General features: G+C 41.5%; 2 protein-coding genes across 5 annotated transcripts in view; one reads left to right on the top strand and one right to left on the bottom strand.

Moving 5' to 3' along the window:
* Positions 1-4,105: 4,105 nt before the first annotated feature.
* Positions 4,106-7,481, bottom strand: LOC113170219 (putative fibroblast growth factor 1). Of its 4 annotated transcripts, none has more exons than XM_026372211.1 (4): positions 7,400-7,481; positions 6,375-6,591; positions 5,435-5,538; positions 4,106-5,124 (listed from the first exon to the last, which is right to left on the bottom strand). In XM_026372211.1, exons 2-4 carry the CDS (start codon positions 6,541-6,543, stop codon positions 4,939-4,941), a joined length of 459 nt encoding a protein of 152 aa, XP_026227996.1. In that variant the 5' UTR covers positions 6,544-6,591; positions 7,400-7,481; the 3' UTR covers positions 4,106-4,938. The 4 variants fall into 4 exon arrangements, with proteins under 4 accessions (XP_026227996.1, XP_026227994.1, XP_026227995.1 ...); XM_026372209.1 differs by having other exon boundaries at positions 7,408-7,479; XM_026372210.1 differs by lacking the exon at positions 7,400-7,481 and adding an exon at positions 7,106-7,258.
* Positions 7,482-11,682: 4,201 nt separating this feature from the next.
* LOC113169604 (rho GTPase-activating protein 26) overlaps positions 11,683-24,688 on the top strand; it is a 58,620-nt gene continuing 45,614 nt past the window's right edge. Inside the window, exon 1 of the mRNA XM_026371158.1 lies at positions 11,683-12,399. Coding sequence (XP_026226943.1) covers positions 12,246-12,399 — 154 coding nt within the window. The 5' untranslated portion in view covers positions 11,683-12,245. The remainder of the gene's footprint in view (positions 12,400-24,688) is intronic.

The raw sequence follows: 24,688 nt of genomic DNA, 5'->3' as shown, positions 1-24,688 counted from the left end.
TTGAGTGGGTGTAATGGTTTTGCTTACGCATTCGCTGCCAGAATAAGAATCATTCCATGACAACTTCCAACCAAATGAAAATAGGGTCCTGTAATGCTTTGTGCATCATATCCTTCACACAAATGCTGTCAAGTTTGTTTTTTTTCAAGAGGAGGGGTCTTTTCCACTACTGTTCATACATGAAGTCTGTTTCCTGTTTCAAACCCAGAAGAGTTTATTCAAAGAAATGGAGAAATTAGATGTTTATTATTAATTTATTATGTTTGCCTTTGATGACAAAATTGCAAAATTGTCATCAAAGTTACAAAAAATGAAAATCTAGAAGTAAGACTTATGTGGTAAATATGTTCAGACAGGAAATTTTATCATTAGTTATGCTCAGTCACCATTTACTTGACTGGAAAATCAGGTGTCCCAGAGGAACTCATGATGCTGACGTTGAGGTTTAGTTTCTATTTTGGTGTTATGATGGATATATATAGTGACTTTAACTGCATATTGTCTGTATGTGGGAATGATTGTGATTTAAATAACCTCTGGTGCAACGTCAGTGCCAGTAGTCTAAATTCCCATGATGCTTAAAGGATCAAAAGGAGCAAAAAGAGGTATGACTTCACTGCAAACTATTCCATTGAGGATATTTTTGACCATCACAGGCGTCATCACTGCAGTTGGTCTGTGTGTGAGAGTGTATTTGTGTATGTGAAATATCACAGCTTAGAAGAGAGGCCTGTTTCCGGTCTCTACAAGGTGTGTGTGCCTACTCAACTAAACAATGGATGACGGCTCTCCCATAGTTGCGGAAGCACAAGCAGTGATTTAGAGAGTTACATTCACAATATGTGAGACACTGGGGTGAAGTGTGTGTGTGTGTGAGAGAGAGTGTGTGTGGTTGTTGCAGGGGAAGCAATCTCACAGTCTATTATTTTTCATCTTTCACAATTTACATGTACTTTTTAGCATTACACAAATAAGAGTCCATCTGGATGCTCCTCACTTAACTAATTGCCCATAGGTGTGAATGTGTCTGTATGTCAGTCCTGTGATGGACTGGTCCACGGTGCCTCTTGCAGAATGATTAATATTAAAATAGTGCCTGTGATTTGCTAATGTTGTGATAGTGGATGGAGTGTGTGGAATTCATCATTCCCAGAAATCACATGTACTCTAACTAATGTCAACCCCTTCCTCACTTCCTCAGGTTCCTTCTTACAGTCACAGGTATGTCGTTTTCCACTGAAATAGTAACCCTTCACTGATCTGGTCCTCCTATGAAAGTGCTGTGATCTCTCATGAAACTGGTGACATACACAGGAACAGTGAAGACTACTGAAGGAATGTCGTTCTTGTTCCCTGATGTGAGGCTTTTTGTCAAAGCAGGGAAACAGATTAGTTTCAGAACAGACTGGTGGGAGGTGATACCAAAAACAGCACCAGGTACTGGATGCTCCATGCTGTGGAAAAATTCTCTAACCTTGTCGGATCATCTTCTGCTGCTTCATCCTCTTTTCTATTTGTTCTTCTGACTGTGTGACGTAAACCAATTAGCTTTCTTAACGTGCAGCTTCGCAGAATGCATTGAGATGTGTGTCTGAAGTGTGCATGTGTCTCCAGGTCGAGTAGATGTTCATGTGTACCATCGGAGAAGAAGAGCACAGTTTTGCTGAACCAAACCAGTACAACTTAAAATAAGAAAGTCAAACATGCAGCACTTCAAACAGACAGACGTGTGTTGATTGACAAATGCCATTTGCGCTCATTCTGCATGTAACCTGCATGTTTCGTGCCCCCTCAGAATGTGTCTATCCAGCACAACTTATCTATCAGGAAAGCAGCTGCAGCCCAGCCAACCACAAGTATCTAGGTTGTCAAAATTTTCTATCCCCCTGCTTTCTCTTCCCCCGTCTGCCTTCATTCTCCCTATCTCAGTGCGATCAGCTGACTGATATGCATTCCCCTGTTTCTGCTCCTGCTGGTGTGTGTTGCTCGTGTGGAGAAGAAATGTGAAGGCAATGGTGCCCATACAGTAACGTTGACAAAGCAACTCTGTTTTCATGATAAGGCCACCAGAACAGGATGAGAGCTAACGGGGAAAGCAGAGCAACCACGGGGGTTGATGTCTTTTATCCTTTAAAGGTGCATTACACCAGAAAACAGGAGAGAAAAATACAGTATTTGTGGTGAAATATGACAATGTAGAGGGAAACAAATAGAGGGTACAACAAGGTTGAGATGAAGGGTAAAGGAGGCAGAAAATTGAGAGACAGGCAGGAAGGCAGCGTATAGAAAGATGGGACTGAAGACAGAGAGACAAGTAACAGATGATAGAATATGTTCCAGGGTGTGTTCTTGTTTATCTGTGTGTCTGTGTGCATGTGTGTGTGTCAGTCTTCTCCGGTGCTTTGCGTTGCAGGGATCTTGGCTGCTGTCAGGCTAAGGGACTCCCAGAGGAAGCCAGTCCTTGTTCAGTTTACAGTGAATGATTCCCTTCCTGCCCTGCACAGCCCTGCAGGCCACTGGCCAACCAGGTTTGTGTGTACTGTGTATGTGCTTGTTGGGTTGGTTCTTAGGGTGGCCTGGTGGGAAGGGGAGAGACTGTCCTGTGAATGAGAGGTCACAGATTGTATGATACTGAAAGTTGATTATACACTAGGTGGTGCAAGAAAGATTTATTCCCTAAATAAAAGTATTGCTGATACAAATTGCAAGTTGTGCATATTTTTAGTGTAACAAGAAATATTTATTCAGAAACATACTGTATACACAAAATTTTGAAGGTTAGTCAAAGTTATACTGCAATACTAGCTGACACAAATACAGATCAAGTAATCAAGTAGTGCTCAAAACAAGGATTAAAAGTAGGATAATTCAGCTCTGAGCCTCTGACATGTTCTACATGGTTTATCAGAAGGTTATTTTTCAGATCGGAATTCAATTTGAAATAGTCATTTGTCACACTCTTGTTACTTGGAAAAGTAATAATCCTACTGTAATGTTCGCCGCCAACTCTATTAAAATCCCACAATAATATGGAAGTTGTTGGAGCCATGAATCAGCGCCAGTCCTCCGAAATGTCTTAAACCTCGTCCCAAGGTTTCCTCCGAGATCTTTTTCTTGGCAAAGCGGCGTCTGATCCTCTGTTTCAGCCGTTGGACATGTAGTGCGGATTAGATGAAGAACGCTGTTGGTTCCAACACTGTGGTGAAACTACTTGATTGGAGTGAATGGAGGTCTTTCTCTATGTTGTGCTGGTGTCATCTGTCACAACTTTATAGATGCAAGCATTTCAGCGAGGAAAGCAACATGTCTGCATTACTGGGCACACTGGGCAGCTAGCTACAGTTCCCAGAAGTCCAGGGGTCCAAACAACCCAGGGTTTGTGTAATTTGATTACTTCACATTTGTCCCACTAAAATAAAATAACTGTTAGGTTCCACATGAAACTGCGATCCTGACTGCATCTTGCAGAGAGACGGCTTTGCCAACTTAGTATTTTGCTCCCACATGGTGCTATTTCCTAAATAGAATTATGTTCCATCAAAACACAGGAGAACCCGGGGTCAGGAATAAGAGACCTGCTGCTGCCGTGCATAATGTGTGCATTGTACCTGATGAAAACTTAGAGGAAACAAACTTTCAACAGCACATTTCTGCCCTGGTGCCCTCAAACACACGTTTCTCATTAATTATATAGTTTCTAACTTAAATCACGTTTTCTTTTTTTCTTTCTTTCTGAGTTAAATCAACCAAATTAAATATTACTTGTACAACTGTACAAAGTGGGATAAGAATTGAGGCACGTCATTTCCTTTTCCATCCTTCACTATAGCACAGCCAACAGCCTGGGTCTTATAACCCATTTACACTTACTGCTGGCTAAACACGTGCTATCGATTGCAGCTGTGTGGCTTCTTAGATTACCTATTTTGCCCATAATTTATTTTCACTGGAATCTGGCGAGACCTGAATGTGTAACGATAATAAACGGAGAGTAAAACACTGGAGCGTTTGACGCCCTCAGTGCCAGCCTGAGGGAAACACGACAGAACCTAAAGCACTGCTGCCATCTTGTGACCAAATATTATTTCTAAGGAGGAACAGTAAACACATTTAACAGTGCACTTTATTGATAAAGACACAGATTTTCACATTAACACATTATCAAAAACACTCAATATATGTCTTTGATTAGTTAATCAAAAATAATATTAAATCATTGACTTACATTTAAAATGACTGAATACAATATGTATTACTTTGTGAAAAGGTCATCACGTTACCTTTTTGTTCCTTCTTTGTATATGTACATGTTATTTTTATTCATTTTTATTACGTTTAGTACGACTAAATGCTTTTAAGTATAATGTTAGAGATAAATATTGAGTCATTTCACTTGCAACATGTAAAATGCTTGTAGAAACATCTGTTGGACTGTGTGGCAGACCTTGAAAAGCTGAGGTTTGAGGTTGAATTCAGTGCCAGATGTTCATGTTTTTCTACGTCTTCACTTTTAAGTTTAAAAGTATTTCTTTGTAAAAGTGGCTCATTGCTGTTTTCTAGCAGTGGTATTTAATACCAGGATTCAAGGAACACCCATTAATTAAGACTCAAATGCACTGATATCCCATTTTCTGTCAGCTGAGATGGTGTGTGTTTGTAGGAAGGGAGTATTCTTTATGTTAGTCTGTGTGGAGAACCTGTAAGAGCCTGATTACAAACTCCCTACATTAGAACAAGAGGAATAAACAACAACATTTAGGTTATTAAAATTAAATCAGAGCTTAATCTAACTGTAACAACAGCATTATGTGGTTCCCTCAGGCGTTTCCGGCCTCTTGCATTTAAGTGATGTTTACTTTGCCCAGCGTAACATTGCACAGTCGAAGTGCACGTTAAGACTTCAGTGAGCGTGTCCATGGTTCCTGGTGCCGTCTTGCTTTACATGTTGCCTACAGGCCTTGGCAGGAAGAAGACGGCCTTCTGACCCTGGTGGGTGTCTGGTCCTGCTTTGGCTTGGCCGTTTCTCTTCAGTGCAACGTACCAGTTGTACTTCTGAGAGCGATACGTGTTGTAGTGGTTTTCTTCATACTTCTCAAGGAAGTAACACTCATCATTCAGTGTTTGCTGAGACAAACGATTAAACAGGGAATAGTATTAATTCAGTGCTGAATAACAAATAACAATCTACATTTAAATGTTGGCGTACAAACTAAAATAACACTACTAAAATAGGCTACTAGGATACTGACAAGTTACTAATGTGGATATTACACAATTCAATGAAAATAGCTTCAGCTGAAAAGGCTTCTAAACAAAGTGAAATAATCACGGCCTCATTTCATCATCTATCAACATCATTGCTTTGGTTCAATATGAAGAAGAAGTACAACAACGTTTTACACATTCATGTCAACAACCGTTTGTCGTATCTCACCGATCCGTACACGCGTCCGTTTTTGTTCATAGCCAGGTATCTTCCTGTCTTCTCACCCTTGATGACAACTACACCCACACTCGCAGCTTTCAGCCTGAGGATGTCTGCAACACAAGAACACAACACAGATTTGTGATTTCTTTATTACATTTCCAAACATAAAGTGTAAGTTAAACCTAATTCAACACAATGTAATCAGTCATAATTAGTTATAATACTTTTGTCCAGTCTGCTCTGTCCCTCCTAGCTCCCCATGTTGTCTCCAGCTGACTCCTGTCCACACAGCTCTGTTTGAGATGTGCTCACCAACCTATCACACTTCCCTACACCTGTTTCCAATTAGCTGGTAAGGTTTCAGGTCTCAGTATATATAACAGCCTCTTTTCCCCGTCATCATTTATAAGATTGTTACAGTTCACTCTGGACTCTGCTGCGAGTTGCCGGCCCACTGATTATTCTTCCTGGATTATTGCCCTCAGACTTTGCTCCCTGTCGTTCCCTATCTGATTTGTTTGCCTGGACATACAGTAAGAACGCCTTTCTGTACACTACTACTGCTGATACTACACCTACCAGTCAATCTGCCAGTGTGTTTTATACTAGGTCTTTTTCAGTGTTACATCACACAAATGTGACCCTAAACCATCATTTTACTCGTAAAATAAATGTGGCTAGTATTTATCAGGTATTGTTAGGACCTACCCTGACATCTACAGGTGCACATAGGCTAAGTTGTTATGATTTTAAATCCCAATCATCAAATTGTACCTCAATATTCTGCCTTACAAGTCTACAAGTTCAGTTTTTCCAAATATAAATCCTTATTTTAACAATGAAAAAAGTTGAATTACTTTGAACTTTCAATTCTGAACCCTTTAATAATAGTACAGCCAACAGCCAATCATACATCAGAAAGAAAGACAGATGTTTTCTTCCTCACCATATGGGTCGGGATCAAGTCTTCCACCACTCACAGTTCCATCTGGTAAAATCCTCAGGTGATATCCTCCGTTCTGGCTGTAGAGCCTGGTCAGTGTCGGACGCTCCTGCCTCGACAGGTCCAAAGATGCGGGTCCAAACGGCAGCACTGTGACATCGCCCTCAGACATCCTACAGAGAGTGTGAGGTGTGGATGAAGCAGAGCGGTGTCCCTGTGCCTGCAAGGACAGAGGAGATCCACTGTGCTCACCATTCATGTCTGAGGGGAGGGTGACGCTGCTTTTATGATATGATCACAAGAAAGTCTTCTCTTCCCAGTCTCGCTCAATCACTTTCCCCCTCGCTCTGTGTCTCTGTGTTTCTCTGACATCCCTTTAACCTTTTAAGGGATGGAGGCTGGCTGGAGCTGTTACATGCCCAAACTTGTTTTCTTACTGAGCATCACTGAAATTCTTCCTTTTTTTGTGAAAATCGGGTCCAGATGGCAGTGATGTAACTCACCTGAAGTCAGTGCAAGACCAGCAACCAAATAAACAACACGGGACACAACGAAGAACAGAGACAATTTACTGCAGTGGTTTTACTCTTTAAACCTAATCTAACAAGTATGTCCACATTATTGTAAAGACAAGAACTACTCTCCTCATACTTTTTGAAGTGGTAATGTTTTGTATTAACACTCCTTTATACAATCAAACAAATCTCCAGCAGCCAAACACAGCCCTGTCTTACCCTTGGACTGTGAAAGCCACAGTGTCAGTTCAGTTTCTATGTCCTGTAGGGTAGAGATCCCAGAGCAGCAGTAGCTGTCATTAAGTCTGTCTTGTCAAACTAAAAAGGAGCAAAGAAGCAGTAAAGGAGCCATTCAACACTAGCACTGAACAACTCTAGTCCATGTTATCATTTGTAGCTGCTATACCCAAGCTGGCCCACATCTGGAATGTCTTGGAGAGCTATAAGAGAGAGAGGGAGAAGGAAAGCGAAAGGCACAGCAGTGGAAAACCACAAGAGGAATGTGAGGCCTACCCACTCACAGCCTGTTTTCCTAAGAACACGACCCGGAGAAGAATGTTGTATTACTGGATATGAGAGGTTACTTAGTGCCAGACTCATCCACAAGGACCTTCGGACACAGCTGCTGATGGGCATGATGTCAAAAGCCCATCCGGTAACTGAGTCAAAGTGCGGATGTGTGGGAGGAGAGATTGAACCTGTGTGAATGTTTGGATGGGGGGAGGGTGGTTGCAGGAGGTGATGTTTGGACTAGAGTAAAGTTCTACAGGAAATAAAATATTAATAATCAATGGATGGGTTGTTTAAGTATTAAGGAATTAAAAAAATGTGGAACACCAAAATGACATCCTCAAAAAGACAATAAAGAAATAGAAACTCTGGTGTCACACAAACAACGAGGCTCCTCTAGTGAATCACTGATCTACCTGTGAGAAGGTCGTGCTGCAGCAGTCCTGACGAGCCAGCATGCCGTCCTGGTCGGGTCAAACCAGCTCCTTGTGCCTTTCGTGCCACAGGTTCTCTTCTCTGCAGTTCACCAGAGAAGTGGACGCACTTCAGGGATGTAGGTTATGTCTGTCTGTATTTGCACTCCCGCTTCCCTCTCTCACCTCAGCACCCACTCATTTTAACAGGCCACCGTCAGGACTAATATTACCACGCCGAAATGGAGGGGGACTGGAGGAGTGACGCAAGTGTCCTGGATATGGCATCCAGCTAGAGCCTGAAAATGAGCAGGGTTGTCTGTCTGACAGAGCGCTGATACATTCTTACGGCTGTGTCCTCCTGGAGACACTGGTGAACGGCACAATATAAACATTTGTACAAAAGAAACAAAGAGAATGACTTCAGTTCCCAGAATTACTCTTACTTTATGTCAGTACTTCTCCTGTCCGAGCCAAGTCTCTGCTCAGATGCTTAGCTTAGGTGTTCAGGACATGCTTCACATTCCTGCAGATTTAAAACACTTAGTAGTAGTAATATTGAATACGATGACTATTTTTTAAGAAGTGACTTATTATCACTTCACCTCTTAGATTCCTGTCTGTAACGAGAAATGGGAAAATACTTTTTTATAAATGGGTTCTGTCTCTAAACAAAGATAGTTGACTGGCATTTCCCAAATCCCTGCCATCTACATTGTGGTGAAGTTCAAACCGAATGCACTGGGGTGAAAAATATATATTTGGATATGTACTGTAGGGTGTTGACATTCCTCAAACTGGTGGAAACGGCTTCTGAGAATACTTTAGTCTCATCTTTGCAGACTTTCTCTGTCTGTGTTCCACTGTCTGACCTTCTGTCTGTGCCTTGCATGATAATAAACAGCAGCAGGCTGCGGTCTGGGTGAGTTGTTCACAGTTTTGTTCTGTTTCTGGCTTTTTTCTTGCAGGTGTCCTCCTCTGGACATCTGCAAAGTAACTTAGCCTGTCTACGTTTTCTAATCATCAGACATAAGACTATGCAGAGAATGTGAAGCATAAAAGCAGAACACTGCCAAAAAGTGTAGTCTGACCTACTTTTCTCTCACCTGTTCCACACTGAGTCCAGTAGGGTGGTAGCTGCTTTACCTCCATCCACCAGGAGATGGCAGCATCAGTCAACATCAGTGAAACTTCAACTCACACAAAACGTTTGAAAGCCAGTTACTTTCTATTGAGAAGGACTAAAAACTCAACAATTAACGGTTCTTTCGGGTTGTTGTATTACCCCATGTGTGCTGTTTTCTCCAGTTTTGTCCTTATGGTCCCGCCCTTCCCATCCTCATTGGATAATTAAAAATCACCTGCAGCCAATTATTGGTCCTGATTGCAGCATAGGAGGGGTGGAGAGCTGCACTTGTGGGCCTCATGGCACCTTGGTTGCTTTTCACCTGAGCTACCTGTTGTCTGGACCTAGATGTTCCCTGTGTAGAGGGGGCAGGTTTCCTCTCGTGTCTTTTTTCTTCAGTTTTAATTAATTAATTTGACTTCCTGTCAGGACGACAGGTAAGTGATAGCTGCCGTTTATATTTAACTCATGCTCTGCTGTTTTTCTGCTGATGTGCTGTCAGGGAGGTTTATGTTTGGACTGCAACATGCTTCCATGTCTGGCAATGAACCAAATTGAACTTGACCTGTTGAATACTAAACTTTTCTTATGTTACCCCCTTCATGTAATACATGCTTAGGGTTGTTACACAGGTAGAATATATAAAAAGAATATGGATACGTGCATGCAGGTATTTTCAGCTGACCCATAAAAATCATTTTGCTGCTGTCTATTGGAAAGTTTGATTCAGTTAGAGAGGAGCAAGAAAAAAAGAAACAGCCTTTTGAGGCACATTAAGAATCCAGATTAAATCCTTTCAGTACTAATGAGATTTATTTTTACTTATATTTACCAGCATGTTTATTTTGAAATGATTTTAATCATGATTGACTCTGAGGTAATTTTCTCAACACAAATGGACATGAGCACAGACAGTACAGGGACCAATTCTAGCCACCTTTATGTTAGACTATGCATGACAAACACCACTGTCATTTCCTGTAAATGGTTATCTCTGTGGACCACACTCTGCTTTGACAGAGGAAGTACCATGTCTAAATCTGAGCTGTTTTCACGCATCTCGCACAGACACCTACTGTGCATGTGACAATTACATAAATGTGACAGCTTCATCATCTGTGGCTCAAATGATCACTGCAGATCAGGAAAAACAGTCACGTTTCTTTTTTTTTGCAGAAAAAACAAATTAATTCAAAGTGCACTAAGAATAAAAGAAGAATAAAAATCTGATGCATTGGAACATCGAGGCAACAGAGGGAGCCAGAGTGTGGAGGAGGGTTTAATCCAAGGGAGACGCTGCTGCACAGAAATTCCCCGCTCCGGCTCAAATGACGTCAGCCTCCCTCCCACCAACCTGCACCAACCAGCACAAAGCTGTTCTGTGCTCGAGAAGATGTGCTACTCCGCAGGTATTTAACCGACCGTGCAGCTTCCATGCACACACTCTACTCTTGCACTGTTGCTGCAGGCTCACAGCAGTTAGTCATTGAACGTCCCTGTGCATGGTTCAGCCGCTCGGTTTGAGTTGGAGCAGCTGCTTTGTCCTTTTGATTTGTTGGGAATTTAAAAACACTGTTTCATTAAGATGGCATTGAATGCTTGAACTATCTGCAAACTGACTTTGTGTTTCACCTCCAAACATCTCATATGCAGATATACTGGTCACCTTTTTTGACTTTCATGTTTGACTTTAATACATTTGTTTGGAAAAGGCCCGTATACCCACAGTGTTATGGATGAATAAGAGTAGTACTGAAAATACTGTAGGATGTTGATACAGCCTTGACTTTCATTTTACCTTCCTGTACATGTGCTGTTAAGGGAAATGACTTCTGGTGACAGGAAGAATCTGTACCAATCTGTCATCTATGCCAAAATTAAAACAGATTAAACTCAAATCGACCAAAGTGAACTGTGCATTCAGTTCAAGTCAACTTACAGAGTCGGGAATGTCTCCAGAAGGTGAAACGGGGTGGATGCACTGTAGTGTTTCGGTGTATTTACCATTGTACCGCAGTGACTGTGCCACAGCATATTCAGACAAACACCCTTAAGGTCTAAGTAAACACCTTCGGGGTGGTAGGCATACCAGTGCCTGCATGAACGCAAACACCGCACTGAATTTACAAATTGATTAGATGGATGATTTGGATTCTGTGAGACTGAGAGCTGCAAAAGATGGTTTCTATTATGCATACCAAAAAAATAGCATCATATTGTATTACATAATAGTTCCCAGTCACTGAGCCTCGAGTTACCGCTGTCCCATAATAGCTTTTGATAAATTAATGTAATGTAAAACTCATTGAACCTTTGTTTCACATCACTCCCTCCCTTGTTTTTTTTTTTTTTTTTTTTTTAATCCATTGCCAATGTAGCTGTCGACTTAGACGTTAAACTGAAAGACAAACCTTGCAGGATGCAGTATCTGATGGGCAGAGGTTAAGTACACAAACTCAAGTAAAGGTTCAGGAGCAAGTACCAAATGTGTAAAATTCATTACACAAGTTGAACTAGAAGCATATTAAAAATCTGCTTGAGGTAGTTCACCGAGTATTTGTTTTAAACAGTGATCTATTTAGTTTAATGTCACTGATATACATACAGTAAATGCACAAGTGTAGTCCAGAGTACAGAAACGCGGTCAGAGTGAGACCTCCTGTCTGCATTTGTAGCTCTGGCGTTGCGCCCTGAACGCCCGCCCCCGCGCCGTCACCTCTCCCGTCCTGTGATCTCATTGGCCGACACGGACGTCAGTCCGGGGATTATCCGTGTCGGGCTGCGGCGCCGAGCTGAGCGGGACCGAGCAGCGATCAGAGCATTTAACAGCTCCCGGGGAGGACGCCGCGCTACGAGGTTCACCTCCAGCTTGTTGTGGTGTCTCTGCAGCTTCTTCCTTCCTCCCTGCTTCACTTCGTCCGGGTCCAGAATGAGCTCCTGGAGAGGAAAGCAGCGCCGGTTCACCTGAGCAAGTGGACGCTTGATTGTGAAGCCGTCGACGCTTCTCCTCCTGCTCTGATTGGCTTTTAATTGTCTCTAATTGGATGCTGGGTCGGATTCTGCCTCTCACAGCGAAACATCACTGTCCTGTTGAAGGTTTACCCCAAAACACACGAGCAGGGTTTTGCAGGTCGGCATCATCTCCGGCCCCTTGTTTACATGTTGTAATTGGATTTTCCATCATTTCAAGCAGCAGCAGCAGCAGCTCCTCTCCTTCATCCTCTCCTTCCTCCTCTTCTCCTTCCTCCTCCTCCTCCTCCTCCTGTCGGGAGCTTTAAGCCGGGTCCTCCAGGCTGTGTCGGAGATCAAGATGGGACTGCCGGCCCTGGAGTTCAGTGACTGCTACCTGGACAGTCCGCAGTTCAGAGAGAGACTCAAGTCCCATGAGCTGGAGCTGGACAAGACCAACAAGTCCATCAAGGAGCTGATTAAAGACGGAAAGGCGCTGATCCAGGCTTTGAAAAGTAAGTGATGGGGGGGTGAGGGGTGCTGTCCACACACACACACACACACACACACACACACACACACACACACACACACACACACACACACACACACACACACACACACACACACACACACAGAGACAGACATGTGGTTTTGACACAATCAGTCTCTGCTGTCTTGTTGGTGCTTTGGCAGAGTTGAGACTCCTCCAGGTGTGTGTGTGTGTGTGTGAGAACTTTATCTCAGTTAACACTTGTATCAAATGGAAAGCTTGCACTCTGTGTGTGTGTGTGTGTGTGTGTGTGTGTGTGTGTGTCTCTGATAAGATGCACACAAGAAGTTAAGGCAGGGCGGGTGAATGGAAGTGAACGGTCCAGACTGGAGAGTCCTCGAAAGCTGTCGGCACATTTCTGTCCATTAGCTTACATTATGAGGCATCTAGAGGGAAAGTGTGTGTGTGTGTGTGTGTGTGATGAGATCAAGTTGTTTAAGTTGATAAAAGCTCCAACTACCACAAAGTGCAGTAAAGTAGCTGTTACTAGATGAATGAATGGGGACGCGTCTTCATTGATGTCGTTTATTCGACACTAGACCTGCTTCTCTTTGTTATTTGATGTAATCTGGACTCACAGGGGACCAGAGCGAGGTATTGGATCCAGTTCTGAAAGGCCGTCTGGCCCATTTAATGGAAGGTTTGGGTTAGGCATGGAAATCTAAATAGTTCGGTCAGGCTTTGGTGTTTTCAGGAAAGAATCTGATGGATTGTTTCTGCCTGGATCCATAAGGACACGAGGCTGGATCCTATTTTATGATGTTTGCATTTCACAGTCGGAATCGTCTTTCTTTGCCCAGTGTGTCTATCGCTTCCACACAATTTTAAGAACAATGTTTAGGAAAAAGGGAACATGAAGTTACAAGCTAAGTTTTGCAACCAGTTGACGTAACAGCCTCACCACAAAGATCCATCTAGTCGCTGCTCTCCTCTCTTGAGTTTGGATCACACCATCTTTGTCAGCAAATTGATGCAAAGATGATATAGATATATTTTACACGCTGCTCATATCCAGATGGCACAAATTCTGGAAAGTCCAGGGCAGATCATCGGGCCAGTTAAAGTGAACTTTGTCGTCAGCACCTTTTAAAAACAAACTAGCTCCAGTTCTCTGTCACCACTCTGTCAGCTGATGCAGAGCTGTAAAGACAGGCTGGCTTTTGTCTGCTGATGAGATCTAGAAATCAAACTGCTCGACGTGTTTCACCGAGGTTGGAATGAGAGAGAGATTCATTCGTTGTTCTGTTCCATTGTAGCAGGACGCCGCCTAACACAGAGATCAAGTCAGCAAATTTCCCTGGTTAATCTTTTTGTCTGTACACAGTATTGTTGGTTTTTGCTGGTGTATGAGGTGAATCGGTTGAAACGGGTAGTTGAATCCAAACAGTAGTTTGAACTTCTCCATGCAGCTGCTGCACCTTTTCAACACACCTTGACACAAAGAGGAAGAGTGACTGTCATGGGAAGGCCCCTTGTACATCACTAAGTGTCGCTAGAAGGGATTACCCCATGTTTCCTGGCAGCTTTCGTGTGTTTTGCTGGAATGACTAAATGAACATTACCAAGAAGAAAGTGAAGCTTTCACAATCACAATGTGCTGTGCTTTGCAGAACTGACACAGTGCTACTATACTGTATACAGTGTAATAATTTAAAAAAATGTGTTTTTACCAAATGTGTGTTCATCTTGGTTTTTCTGTGGGCCAACCTGGAAGTGAGCATCACCCTGATTCCCTGATTGTTCATTTCCTAATGACACAGTGTTCACTGACATGATGTTTTCTACTGAAAGTGTTATTTATTTTCTTCCCCTTCACTCTAATCTGTCAGTACACTGTATCGTCGGGTTGAAGTCAAATGAACACTGCATTACTGCAGTTATAAAACAAAGCAAATTGGTAACTATATACTGTATATCTGACGGCTATTACATGTTTGGAGTCCAGAGGCTCAGCTGTCATGGTCTAGTTTTTCACAATGAGGTCATTGTCCACTCTACTGACAGTGCTGCTTCCTGGAGTCGAGAATGTTTTAGTCTGAGAGTCATCTTACTGTACCATTAAGACATGGTATCATCATCTTTTCATGCACAGTTGTGCACACAAACACATGTTAGATTGAAAGCCTGACATATTCTGTCGTCCAGATCATTTGCCTTAACCATTAAATTGTGAACTTTAGGGCCTGCAAGAATGAGACATGATAAAATGCAGCTCAGGATGCAGCTGCTTAGTTGGCTGTGTGCAAATTCAAATATGCATCTAGTAGAGCTCCTGAACAAATAGTTGTGTAGCCCAGTAACCTCCGTGTGCACCGTTTTCAAGCTGACCTTGAACGAGATGATGCTGCCAGATGGAACATTAACATGTCAGGAGGACGGACAGATGCAGAGATACAAAGATAAAGGAAAAGGGGAAATTTGATGACAATTTGTCAAAATCAGTTATGATCATGACATTGAGAAGCATGGAGCCAGAACATGAAGCTGAAAAGTTGAATTACATGTATTAGATTAGTGCTCATATAGTACTGTAGGTCTAGATTTGGTTTAACCTTGATAATGAATCTTCAAAGTAACTTTTAAAAAAGCATTTTTAAGTGGAGTTGTTTACTTTGGGTGTTTGGCCCTTATTTGACAGTCTAGCGACAGACAGGAAACAAGGCCAGAGAAAGCTGGAATGACATGCAACAAAGCCCCTCTGGCCATGGATGTTGCAGTTATGTGTTCGACCGTCACCAGATGACCTGAAGTTGTTTAAATTAGCTCCAGTTTAATGAAAGCGAGGGCCCGAGGAACACGTCTGTCTCTGGTTTAGTTTGAACAAAAATTGCTGAACGGTAGAACTTTGAGCAAGTGTTTTAGCTGAATCCAATCATGATGGACAAAACAGATTTACCCAATAAAACAAAGACTGTAGAGGCCCATTAGATGCCTAAATTTAAACTTAAAACTAAAATGTCTCTCCAAGAATCGCTGCTTTATGAAAATAACATGGTAAACATGAAAGGCCGGCTGGTCTAAAAAGTACAGCGTATATATCAAAGGCATGACCCCTAACAGCACACGCACTGTTCAGACGTGTGCTTCATTCTGTGATCTGTAACTGGCTAAAAACAGCCCTCCACCCATTAGTGTTCATTTTCAGACTCTGACTTCAAGTTTAACTACCCCTAGCAACCTCACAAACAAGTTTCTGCCTAACTGTACCCTCGTGTGTGTGTAAATGGGAGGAGAAGTGGGAATTCCCTTCAGTAGACCATGCGCTGTTGTAACGCATCTCTGTCTCTATCTTTACCTTGTGTTTTTGTGTTTGTGGAGCCACACACTGTGCAGTGGCTGAGTAATAAGAATGGTAATAGCAGTCATTCAGTGGCCCAACTGTCAACCGTGCTGATAGATGAGGGTCTCACACACACACACACAAATACACATCACTCCGTAGCTAATTCTCTATTATGGCTGACGGCCCTCTTTTAAAAGGTTCAGAGCAAAAGGAGAGTGTGTGCCGAGGGGCAAAAGAAAGAGGATAAAGAAGAGGTGGGGGTGTTGTCTTTCACAGTGGTGTTTAAAAGCTGGCCTTATTTTCTATCTGACTATAGAACAGCTTTGAGTAGAGTGATCTAGGTTGTGGAGAAAAGTATGCGGAGTAGGGGAAGGCACAGATAGAAGACAGAAGAGCAAAGAAACGAGGATGGGGGAGAAAAACAAGCCAGGCAGGGTGTCACAGTCTGAAGGAATTCCTCTGCACACACATCACATGGGAACAAAGAGTGTGTGCATGTGTTTTTGTGAATGCAGCACGAGTATTTTGGGTACAGACATCATACAACATGCATGTTTTCTATTATACCGGTGTGTTTCTGAGCGAATGTGTGTTTGTGTGCTCTTGTGTGTATGTGTGTTGTCACTGCAGTACAGTGCAGTGGGGGTTGGGGGTCTTCCTCTTGCTGTGACGTTGGGTGGAGGAGAAGGAAATTAGGGCACCACTCAGCCCAGCTTTTGTGGTATTATTGGCTCACTTTTATCAAGCGCACACATGCGCTGCCCTGTAATACCATACCGGACCAGAATTACACGTGTATTTGTCCTCATGAAAGGAGGAAGTGGCACCGATACCCAGAATTTTTCAACAGATGAACATGTTTGTCTTTCTTATGCAACTGTTTTATTACAAAATAGTGGATTTTCAAAAGCCCTATGTTGCTCTTGCAGTTTTTATTACTTAAGCACATCTTCCCATTTTAGGAACTGCAGCATGTCTTTGCTCCTCGCTGTGAAGAGATGATTAATAATATAACAGCGCTGATTATCTGATTATCTTTCTTTTCTGATTTGCAATTAAATCAGTAAAATGTTATAAATGTCTTAGATTGACTACTTGATACATTTCTTTCAGTGCCACTACAGATCAGCCCATCTCGTTAAAAAGTGCCAGTAACTTGTGATGGAGGTCTTTTGTAAACATTGGCATGTTGCAGTGCACATGTAGCACGTTTGAACTTCTTTGCAGAGTAACAGTGGGCACATTGAAACTCCTAATGTTTCATCAACAGGTTGCATTCATTAAGAGCATCTGGCAAGTAGATGTACAACTAATATGCTCATTAAAAATATATTAGGGCCTTGAGGTCATGGAATGTGTTAATATTTCACTTCTGAGCAGAGGTTTTTGCAGTAATATCATTTCTGTATATGCAGACAGAAAACTGACAAAGCTCATATTGGTCCCCACAGTAGGATTCCACCACCCAGTGTGCCACTTCATCTCATTAACTGAATCTTTGATGTGGCGTATTGGACCTGGACTCCAGCTGCACTAAGGCTGATAAATATTTTATCTCAGGGACCTATTTAGTTACCCTGCGCAGTAATAATGCACTGTGGTACCACTCGTGTTTTCTGTCATGACATTATTGGACTTACAGTATCTGAGTGCACACTCTAAAGGCCCCACAGATTCATGTGCATGGGGATGTTACCAGATCACACATTTTCCTTTTGTCTGTTGCTACTGCAGCTGCGTTCATGTTCACACATGCAACACCTTGGGAGGGACAACTTAGAGCACTAGCTAGAAAAATGTGTCAGAGGAACAGAAAGAGGAACTGCAGAACAGATGCATTTATTGTGGCATATTTTTAAAATATAGTGAAGCACTAAATGAGTGAGTAAATGTCAGACATCGAACTGTAAAGCAGGAAGTGGGAATCCTACATAAGCACCGCTATGTTTAAATTTGAATATCTTGAGCTTCATTAGAACCACTGCATCACCTTCAGCAGAATACTTACACATACTTGTAAGTTAATTGCAGAACTGTACAACTGCGGTCTAGCACTGCACATAGTGACTCATGCTGTTAAGCACGCACAGTCCATTTTACCATTTCTAGTCTTGGTGTTTCTTTAATAGAACTGATTTGTCCTAAATGTATGCATGTCAATCATTATCTCAACTTGACGCAACTGAAGCTTCACACTTAGGTTTGAATATCACCCTCAGACAGTTTAGATTTTTTTAACAATAATTAAAAACTTACTGTAGCCCCAGAAAATTGTATGAAATTTAAAATAAATTTGAGAACTACACACAACTAATGGAGAAAACATTTATCTTCACCTGATGGCAACAAATGATTTGTAGTAATAAATAAAAATAAGACCAAAAGTCGCTGGTAATTTGTGTCTTAAACTCAGCTTGCACTCAAATGCACATACTAGCACTCTGCAAAGAGAAGATCAGGCTCTTCAAGTGATAAATAAAAAAACACTGAGTCCAGGGGGACTTGAATAACCAAGGTTAATTTGGATTTTTAGCAAAAAACATCAGTTTGTTTATGCGTTAAAATTTAGAGAAGAGTATAACGGGAGAAGACATTCGGGGTAATGAAATGTGCAACAGGTATAACAATTTTCACAGAATATTACTCCAAGAGAGAATCTGACACTTGGGGACAAACACGTTAATTTGATCACATTACTTTGCTCCTAAGATCATAAAAATGTGGGAATGGAGCAGGAAGAGAGGAGGGAAAGTGAACTCTGAGGAATGCTCTTTAAATTGCTGCAAATCGTTACCTGATCGCTGCCGTTGGGTCATAAAAGAGACAGCTGCACTTTTCACAGCTGTTTTAAAACCTGCTTTTACTGCAGATGTTTATGGAAGCAAATTGTTTAATTGTAACTACAGATGGAGGGTGGTGAACTACTGTACCTGACACCCGACCCTCCTGCATGATTGTGGGGTGTCATTCAGATAGATTCAAGTGTAATGTCAAGTTTGTGTTTCACTTGGAAAGTTTAACACAGAGAAACAGGATTTTACAGATGATCAGAACCTAATGAAGCCGATAAAAATAACATTTTTTTTTTTTTCTTCCATCTGCATGTTTCTGGCTACAAGTCTGAACTCATTTTACTGAGAATTTGAATGAAGCTGAATTTCAGGGAATGTTAACGTAGAAAAATGATTAGACTTTAAAAAGCCTTCCTGTTCCACTTGTGAAGCCTCTCCTGTTACCTTCAGTCCTTCTGTTTAGGGATTATTATTTTTATTTTTAGGAGGGGTTAAAGGTCACATACTGCGTATGTACTGCAGAATGTGTGCAGCTCTGCCGTATCAGAGGCCACTTTATCGTTTTAGTGGAAATAAACTTTGTTTCCTGTCATGTGTAGCAGCTGGATGATGTCTATAAAGTGTCATGTGACCTGAATTACTTAGTTTGCAGCATTTTATGATGGATGAGGAGGAAAATATCTTTCAGTGCAGTAATTCCAATGTCATCCAGACAGGAAGCTCCTGAAAAATCAGTTTTTTTTTCTACCCTACAGGAAAAAGAAGTGTCGGAGGAAGACAGACAGATTTATTTAAGTCTCTGAACCTCTTGAAACTGAATCTTCAGCTCCAGGTTATGATTTACCCCACAGCCTGCAGTGTTGAGCTGTCAGTCCCAGGTGAAAGATCTCATGATAATGAATAAGAAATTCTCAGCCTGCAGTGGAAAAGGTGTGGTTCACCCCCTGAAACCTTAGGCCACTGTAGTAGTCTCTGCCCAGACTTGCAGCCGGTGTCGTATTCAGTAGGACCGTCTTGAAAAGTTACCAGAACACTTGCAGAAGTGGGTGATGTAGCCTGACAAGTGTGGCTTAAATCCGGCAGAAATACACACCCACACTCCCCTACTCTCCCACACTCACATACACATACATGCTGACACATGTTGTTGATTAAACAAACTGTTTTCATTCCAGATCAAAACTCGAACGGTGAGTCAGAGCGAAGTGAGACGAGCCAGTGTTACAAGTTTTTATTATTATGTTTTTTTTTTTTTTTTTAAAGGAAATGAGTCTCGAGGTTGTGAGTAGGTTGTTATTTCCAGGAGGATGATACTGTGTTGGATACACGAGAGAACAACCCCTCTTTGTTGTGTTTTAAGAAGCAACTTGGACTTGATTTCAGTGCTTTGAAAGCTCGGTTGTCTTTGTGCACAAAGGTTGAGGATAGCTAGAGAGTGTAACCAGTACCTTTACTCAAGTACTGCATTTTTGTACTAATTTGAAGTACTTTGCTAGTTTCACTTCCTGCTACTTTACACAGCTATTTTACTACAACTCTCAGATAAATATTGCACTTTTTACTTTGATATTTCACAACTGAGAATATCCTATCATACTTCTATACTATTTATTCTGACCTGTGCCAATTTAGTATTTTACAGGAACAGACACAAAATACTGTCACTCCCTTGATGCGAGTGTCTCTTGAGTGCAGTTATGTTTCCTTTAATTAAAGCAAGTTTGGACGTGTTCTTGTAGGAGTGTAAAGAGTGATTTTGGCAAACGGTTCAGGCCACTAAGTGACATAGAAGAGTATGTTGTACAGCAGGAAGACACGAGGCTGATCAGACAGAAGCCATATGCTAAATTTAATCTCAGTGAGTTGTGAGACTGTGGTTAGTGCTTACAGCCTGGCGAGCTACCAGGACACCGTAAAACACATGTTTGCATTTGATGGCAATTGGACTTCCATTTGAAAGGTTTCAGGGAGTTCTAGGCATTTAACCTCTGTGGAGTCGTTGTACGACTTGGATGATTGTGAATCTGCATAGAAATACAGCTGCTGTCAAGGTGTTAACAACTTAATCTGTTCAAGAACCTCAAGCAAATCCTAAACCTATTCCTGTGAAATAAGTCTGAAGCTTTCTTTTCTTTATCGAACACGGAAACCTGAAAAAAAAAATAGACACCTGTTGAATAAATTAGTGATTCATTGGTGCCTTTATGGAAAAGGATATTAACAAGGCCCCTTATATCTATCCTTGATTGTCAAGGATAGATATTGCATCCTTCTATCCCTTTTGTTCCTTCTGTAACTCGTCTAATCTAATTTCCTTCACCAGCTCCTCTTCTTGCAAAGAAATGCGTTTGGTGAAATGAAGCCTGGTGTAAAGAATCTAAATGTTAACCTTTAAAATGTTACGTCAACATCCCACTCTTGACCTTGAAAAGCCTCTTAATCGTAGTCTCAATGCTGTGAGGAGATTTTAAACAAGTCATGAATGAATGCTGAGTAAGTCCTTAAGGTTTTCATTGTCAGGCTGCCGTTGAATACGACAGGTGACCTTCTAAAACAATGACTCTACTTTGCCCTTCTCCTCCTCCTCCTGCTTCCTTTTGCTCTCCCCTTCCTCTTTCCTTTAGCTCTGCATATTTATTTCTAAACATATCAATCCTGACCTTCTTTTTCTCAGCCTTCTGTCCCTCATCATTTCCTTTTGTCAGTCTGACATGGAAATGCCTTCATTCTCTCTCATCCCACTTCCCTATCTCAAGTAACTCTGCTTTGTGTTATTAAAATGGGATAAGTGCTTGCAGAGAAACCTGACTTGGCCTTTATTTGAGTGAAAGAGTGCGTATTAAATCAAGTGCAGGAGGCTCGAACTTTCTCCATCACTCACATTGTTTCATTTTCTACCAGAGCAGACATGACTGGTTGCCTGGTTAGGCCTTACAATGCGTCTTGCCTGAGGTTGTGTTATTTTTATAACAATAAGACACGAGAAAACCTCCATTGTGGTGAAGTAATCATACCAGGCATCAATCTGGAGCAAACACAGTAGGCCTGTGTATAGCTGTGATTCAGAAAACTACTAACAGTTGCTAGATTGCTCTCAGATTCAGACACATACTGTAATGAAGTGTGTCTACACAAACTAATAAATAGTGGAAGGTTATGTGAGATCACACCCGACCACAGACTTTCTATTTATGCTAGAATGATATACTATGTGTAAAACTGTGCTGGAGATGAATGCAAAATGGTTTCCAAATGGAACGGATGCACTGAATTATTGAACACAATGCAGTGACCCAAGCTGAGGCGTGCCCTCTCTGCAACTGTTGTTGTCCTGTTTAGTGGAGAGTCAGCAGTCTTCGGGATGAAGCTGCAACCACAAAGGAGAGCAAGCAAATAAAAAGTGTTTTGAAGACTCATGACCCATTTTTATGGTAAAAGAGGCTGTAAAGTTGCCTTGTCTGGAGCAGTAGTTTCATCCTACTTTGTCTAGAATGAATACAGGAAACAAACACTGGAGGTGGTGCAAATACATGCAAAGTGAGTGGAATGAGGCAAAGAAACAAAGTTCAAGTGTCAGTTTTTAAGGCAGTGAAATGGAGCCAACTTAACTTGTGGTAATGCAAATGAAAAAGGAGCTGCAGGCGACTCTGTGTTGGTGGCTGTCGTGTTTTTTGCTGATTTGTTGTTGTTTAGAAATGTGTTTACAGTAGTACATGTGAATCATGTAAGACAGCAGTTTTCCTGTTGGGAAAGGCAGTAAAGCAAGGGGCACTGTATGGATGAAGCTTGCTCTCTTTTCATTTTTCATATTTACCGTTTCCTGTTTTATTTGCTCTGCTCTCAGCAGCAGCAAACAGCTGTTATAGTTCAACATGCTCTGATAAATACTGTCTGTCTAGCACCAAATGGCAAACACTTAAAGACTTGTAGTGGAACATCTAACAGCGCTAACGGACACATTTTTCACAGGAGTTAGTGGAAGTCAGACTGGAGCTAAAAGGACAGTGAGTAGTGGACTTCCAGTCTAATTATCATTCTTCAGTAGACAGAAGATAAAAAGGACCATTAAAATGTGATAATAGGTTGGAGCAGTTTGTCAGATGACATGCTGTTTAGTTTGTCCCTCTCCTAGTGCCCAATAAAACTCTTATTGCAGCTTTAAATAACTTTTTGGTCCTGTTTGTTGGGGGAAGGAAGTGTGCTACTGTTCAACATCCACCATCTACTTTTCCCAGCTGGTTGAAGGATTTGATCTGGCAGCTTTCCAGTCACAACCTATTAGGTTATGCTATAATTTAATACATTATCTTACTGCACTACGTTCTCCCATATAGATGCTCACCCCCCGTAGTCTCCGCTGCATATCAGTGTAAAGGACAGAGCGTGTGCAGGGGTGGGCTGAGGAGAAAACTCGTCTCTATTGCTGCTCACAGCCAACCCAAACAAACCACAGTCCACTGGCATGGAGAGCAAGGGAGTGTGCATGTGTGTATTTAACAGTGTGCATGTCTGTGTTTAGCTCTCATCCGTTTTGTCCCGTTTGCTCCAAAAATAACCCTCTGCTAGGCAAACACTCACTGGCCACTTTATTAGGTACACCACCCTGTAGAGGACCAACACATTAGAAACACCTCCTCATAGAGTGCACTCTAAGTTGACTCCACCCCTACTGTGACCTCATTAATAAACATGTACATGTGTCACCTTTCTGACAACAACAACTGATAAAATAAAACCTTGTAAAAGTAGAATTTGTGGCAGAGCTGCTGTTTTGGATTTCATGAGATTGTACAGGTGTTCCCAATAAAGCGGCCAGTGAGTGCATGTAGTCCCCAGGTTATCACACCCTCACACATTTGATGTGCACACCCTATACCCAGTGTAAAGCTGAAACTCTGGCTTAGTGAGGATAATCTGGTAGGTGTGTGTGTTTGCTTTATCTATTTTCATCTGTCTTGTCATTGTTTTGGCTTGACCTGGTGTTTAGCTGTGGTTTTGCCCTGGGGACTGGAGATTATTGTAGGAACTGGAAAATGTTTCATTAATTTTCTTCTTCTCTTCTTGTTCCTCAGGATTTGAGGATTTGTATTTTATTTATTTTTATTCTTTATTCTTACTTCTGCCTTTTTGCTGTTGATCACATTCTGCAGGGTCAGATTGTGGACAAGCAAAGATTATTGATAATTGAGGGATTAGGGTGGTGATTGAATTTGGGGGGCAGGGATTAACTGTGTTCATCTGTTATAAATGAAATCAAACGCAGACAGTATGGGGTATGTAGGTAGGACCAATAGTGTTTTGTAGTTTAATGACGTGTACATGCAGAGGCGCAGATTATTCTGGTTATTGAATAATAAAAATGTGCAGTGTTTCCACATTTTCAAGTCAGACTGGATGTTATGTCGGTATCTTTTCTTTTTAAGGCTTACATTACACACTGGATGTTTTTCCATCTCTGTGTAAGTGGAATTTTATGGAAGGACAGGAGGGAGATCATACAGTAACTTCTGCAGAGTTGGATGAGGTGATGGGTTTGAGGTGTGATGACGCCTAGAATGAGCTTAATCCAAGGCCAGACTTCAGCTGAGTTAAGGAGCTGGTCCAGTTTCTGCAGTGTTACGTTTCATCTCCGACATGAAAGTTGCAGAAGAAGCAGTGACTACAGAGCATCTATTTTGTCTGAGTGAGTGTTGTCATTAAACCTTTTTATCAATTATCTGCTGAAATAAAAATGTGTGCAGACATTTAAGAAATAATTTTATTTGTGATAAATGACTAATTTCATCTAAATTAATGTAATCAAAATTGTAAGATTTTCTTGGAGGGGTTGACCAAACAGAATAAAAGAGATGGTGGTTATTTTTATCTCTACAAACTGTGGGACAGTAACATTTAGAAACATTTCTTATTTTGACTTATATTGTCATTCTTTATTTTTATATTGTGGTGTTCTGACTTGCAAGTTGAAACTGAGGTCAAAGAAGATTCACCAGTCTATATGTGTACAGTAGATAGCTGAGTTTAGTCTGTCGACTGAGCTGGCTCAGTCGGCCCCCAGTTAAGATAATAGCTTATTGAGCTGAATAAGCGGCGCCTCTCTGAGTCTCATGAGGAATAAATGGTGCAGTAATTATTTTTTTTGCTGTCTGATCACTTAGAGATTTATAGTTGAATTA

The sequence above is a fragment of the Anabas testudineus genome, chromosome 14 (assembly GCF_900324465.2).
Source record: "Anabas testudineus chromosome 14, fAnaTes1.2, whole genome shotgun sequence".
NCBI lineage: Eukaryota > Metazoa > Chordata > Actinopteri > Anabantiformes > Anabantidae > Anabas > Anabas testudineus.
The sequence above is the reverse complement of the archived record's forward strand: the minus strand, read 5'-3'. Positions and strand labels throughout refer to the sequence as shown.

Bases quoted from the DNA above. Each gene is read 5' to 3' on its own strand.
- LOC113170219 (XM_026372208.1), bottom strand. From the start codon at position 6,630: ATGAATGGTGAGCACAGTGGATCTCCTCTGTCCTTGCAGGCACAGGGA. The intron at 5,539-6,374 runs GTGAGGAAGAAA...CTTGTGTTGCAG, and splicing joins ACTTGATCCCGACCCATATG to ACATCCTCAGGCTGAAAGCT. The intron at 5,125-5,434 runs GTGAGATACGAC...CGTTTGTCTCAG, and splicing joins ACGGACGCGTGTACGGATCG to CAAACACTGAATGATGAGTG.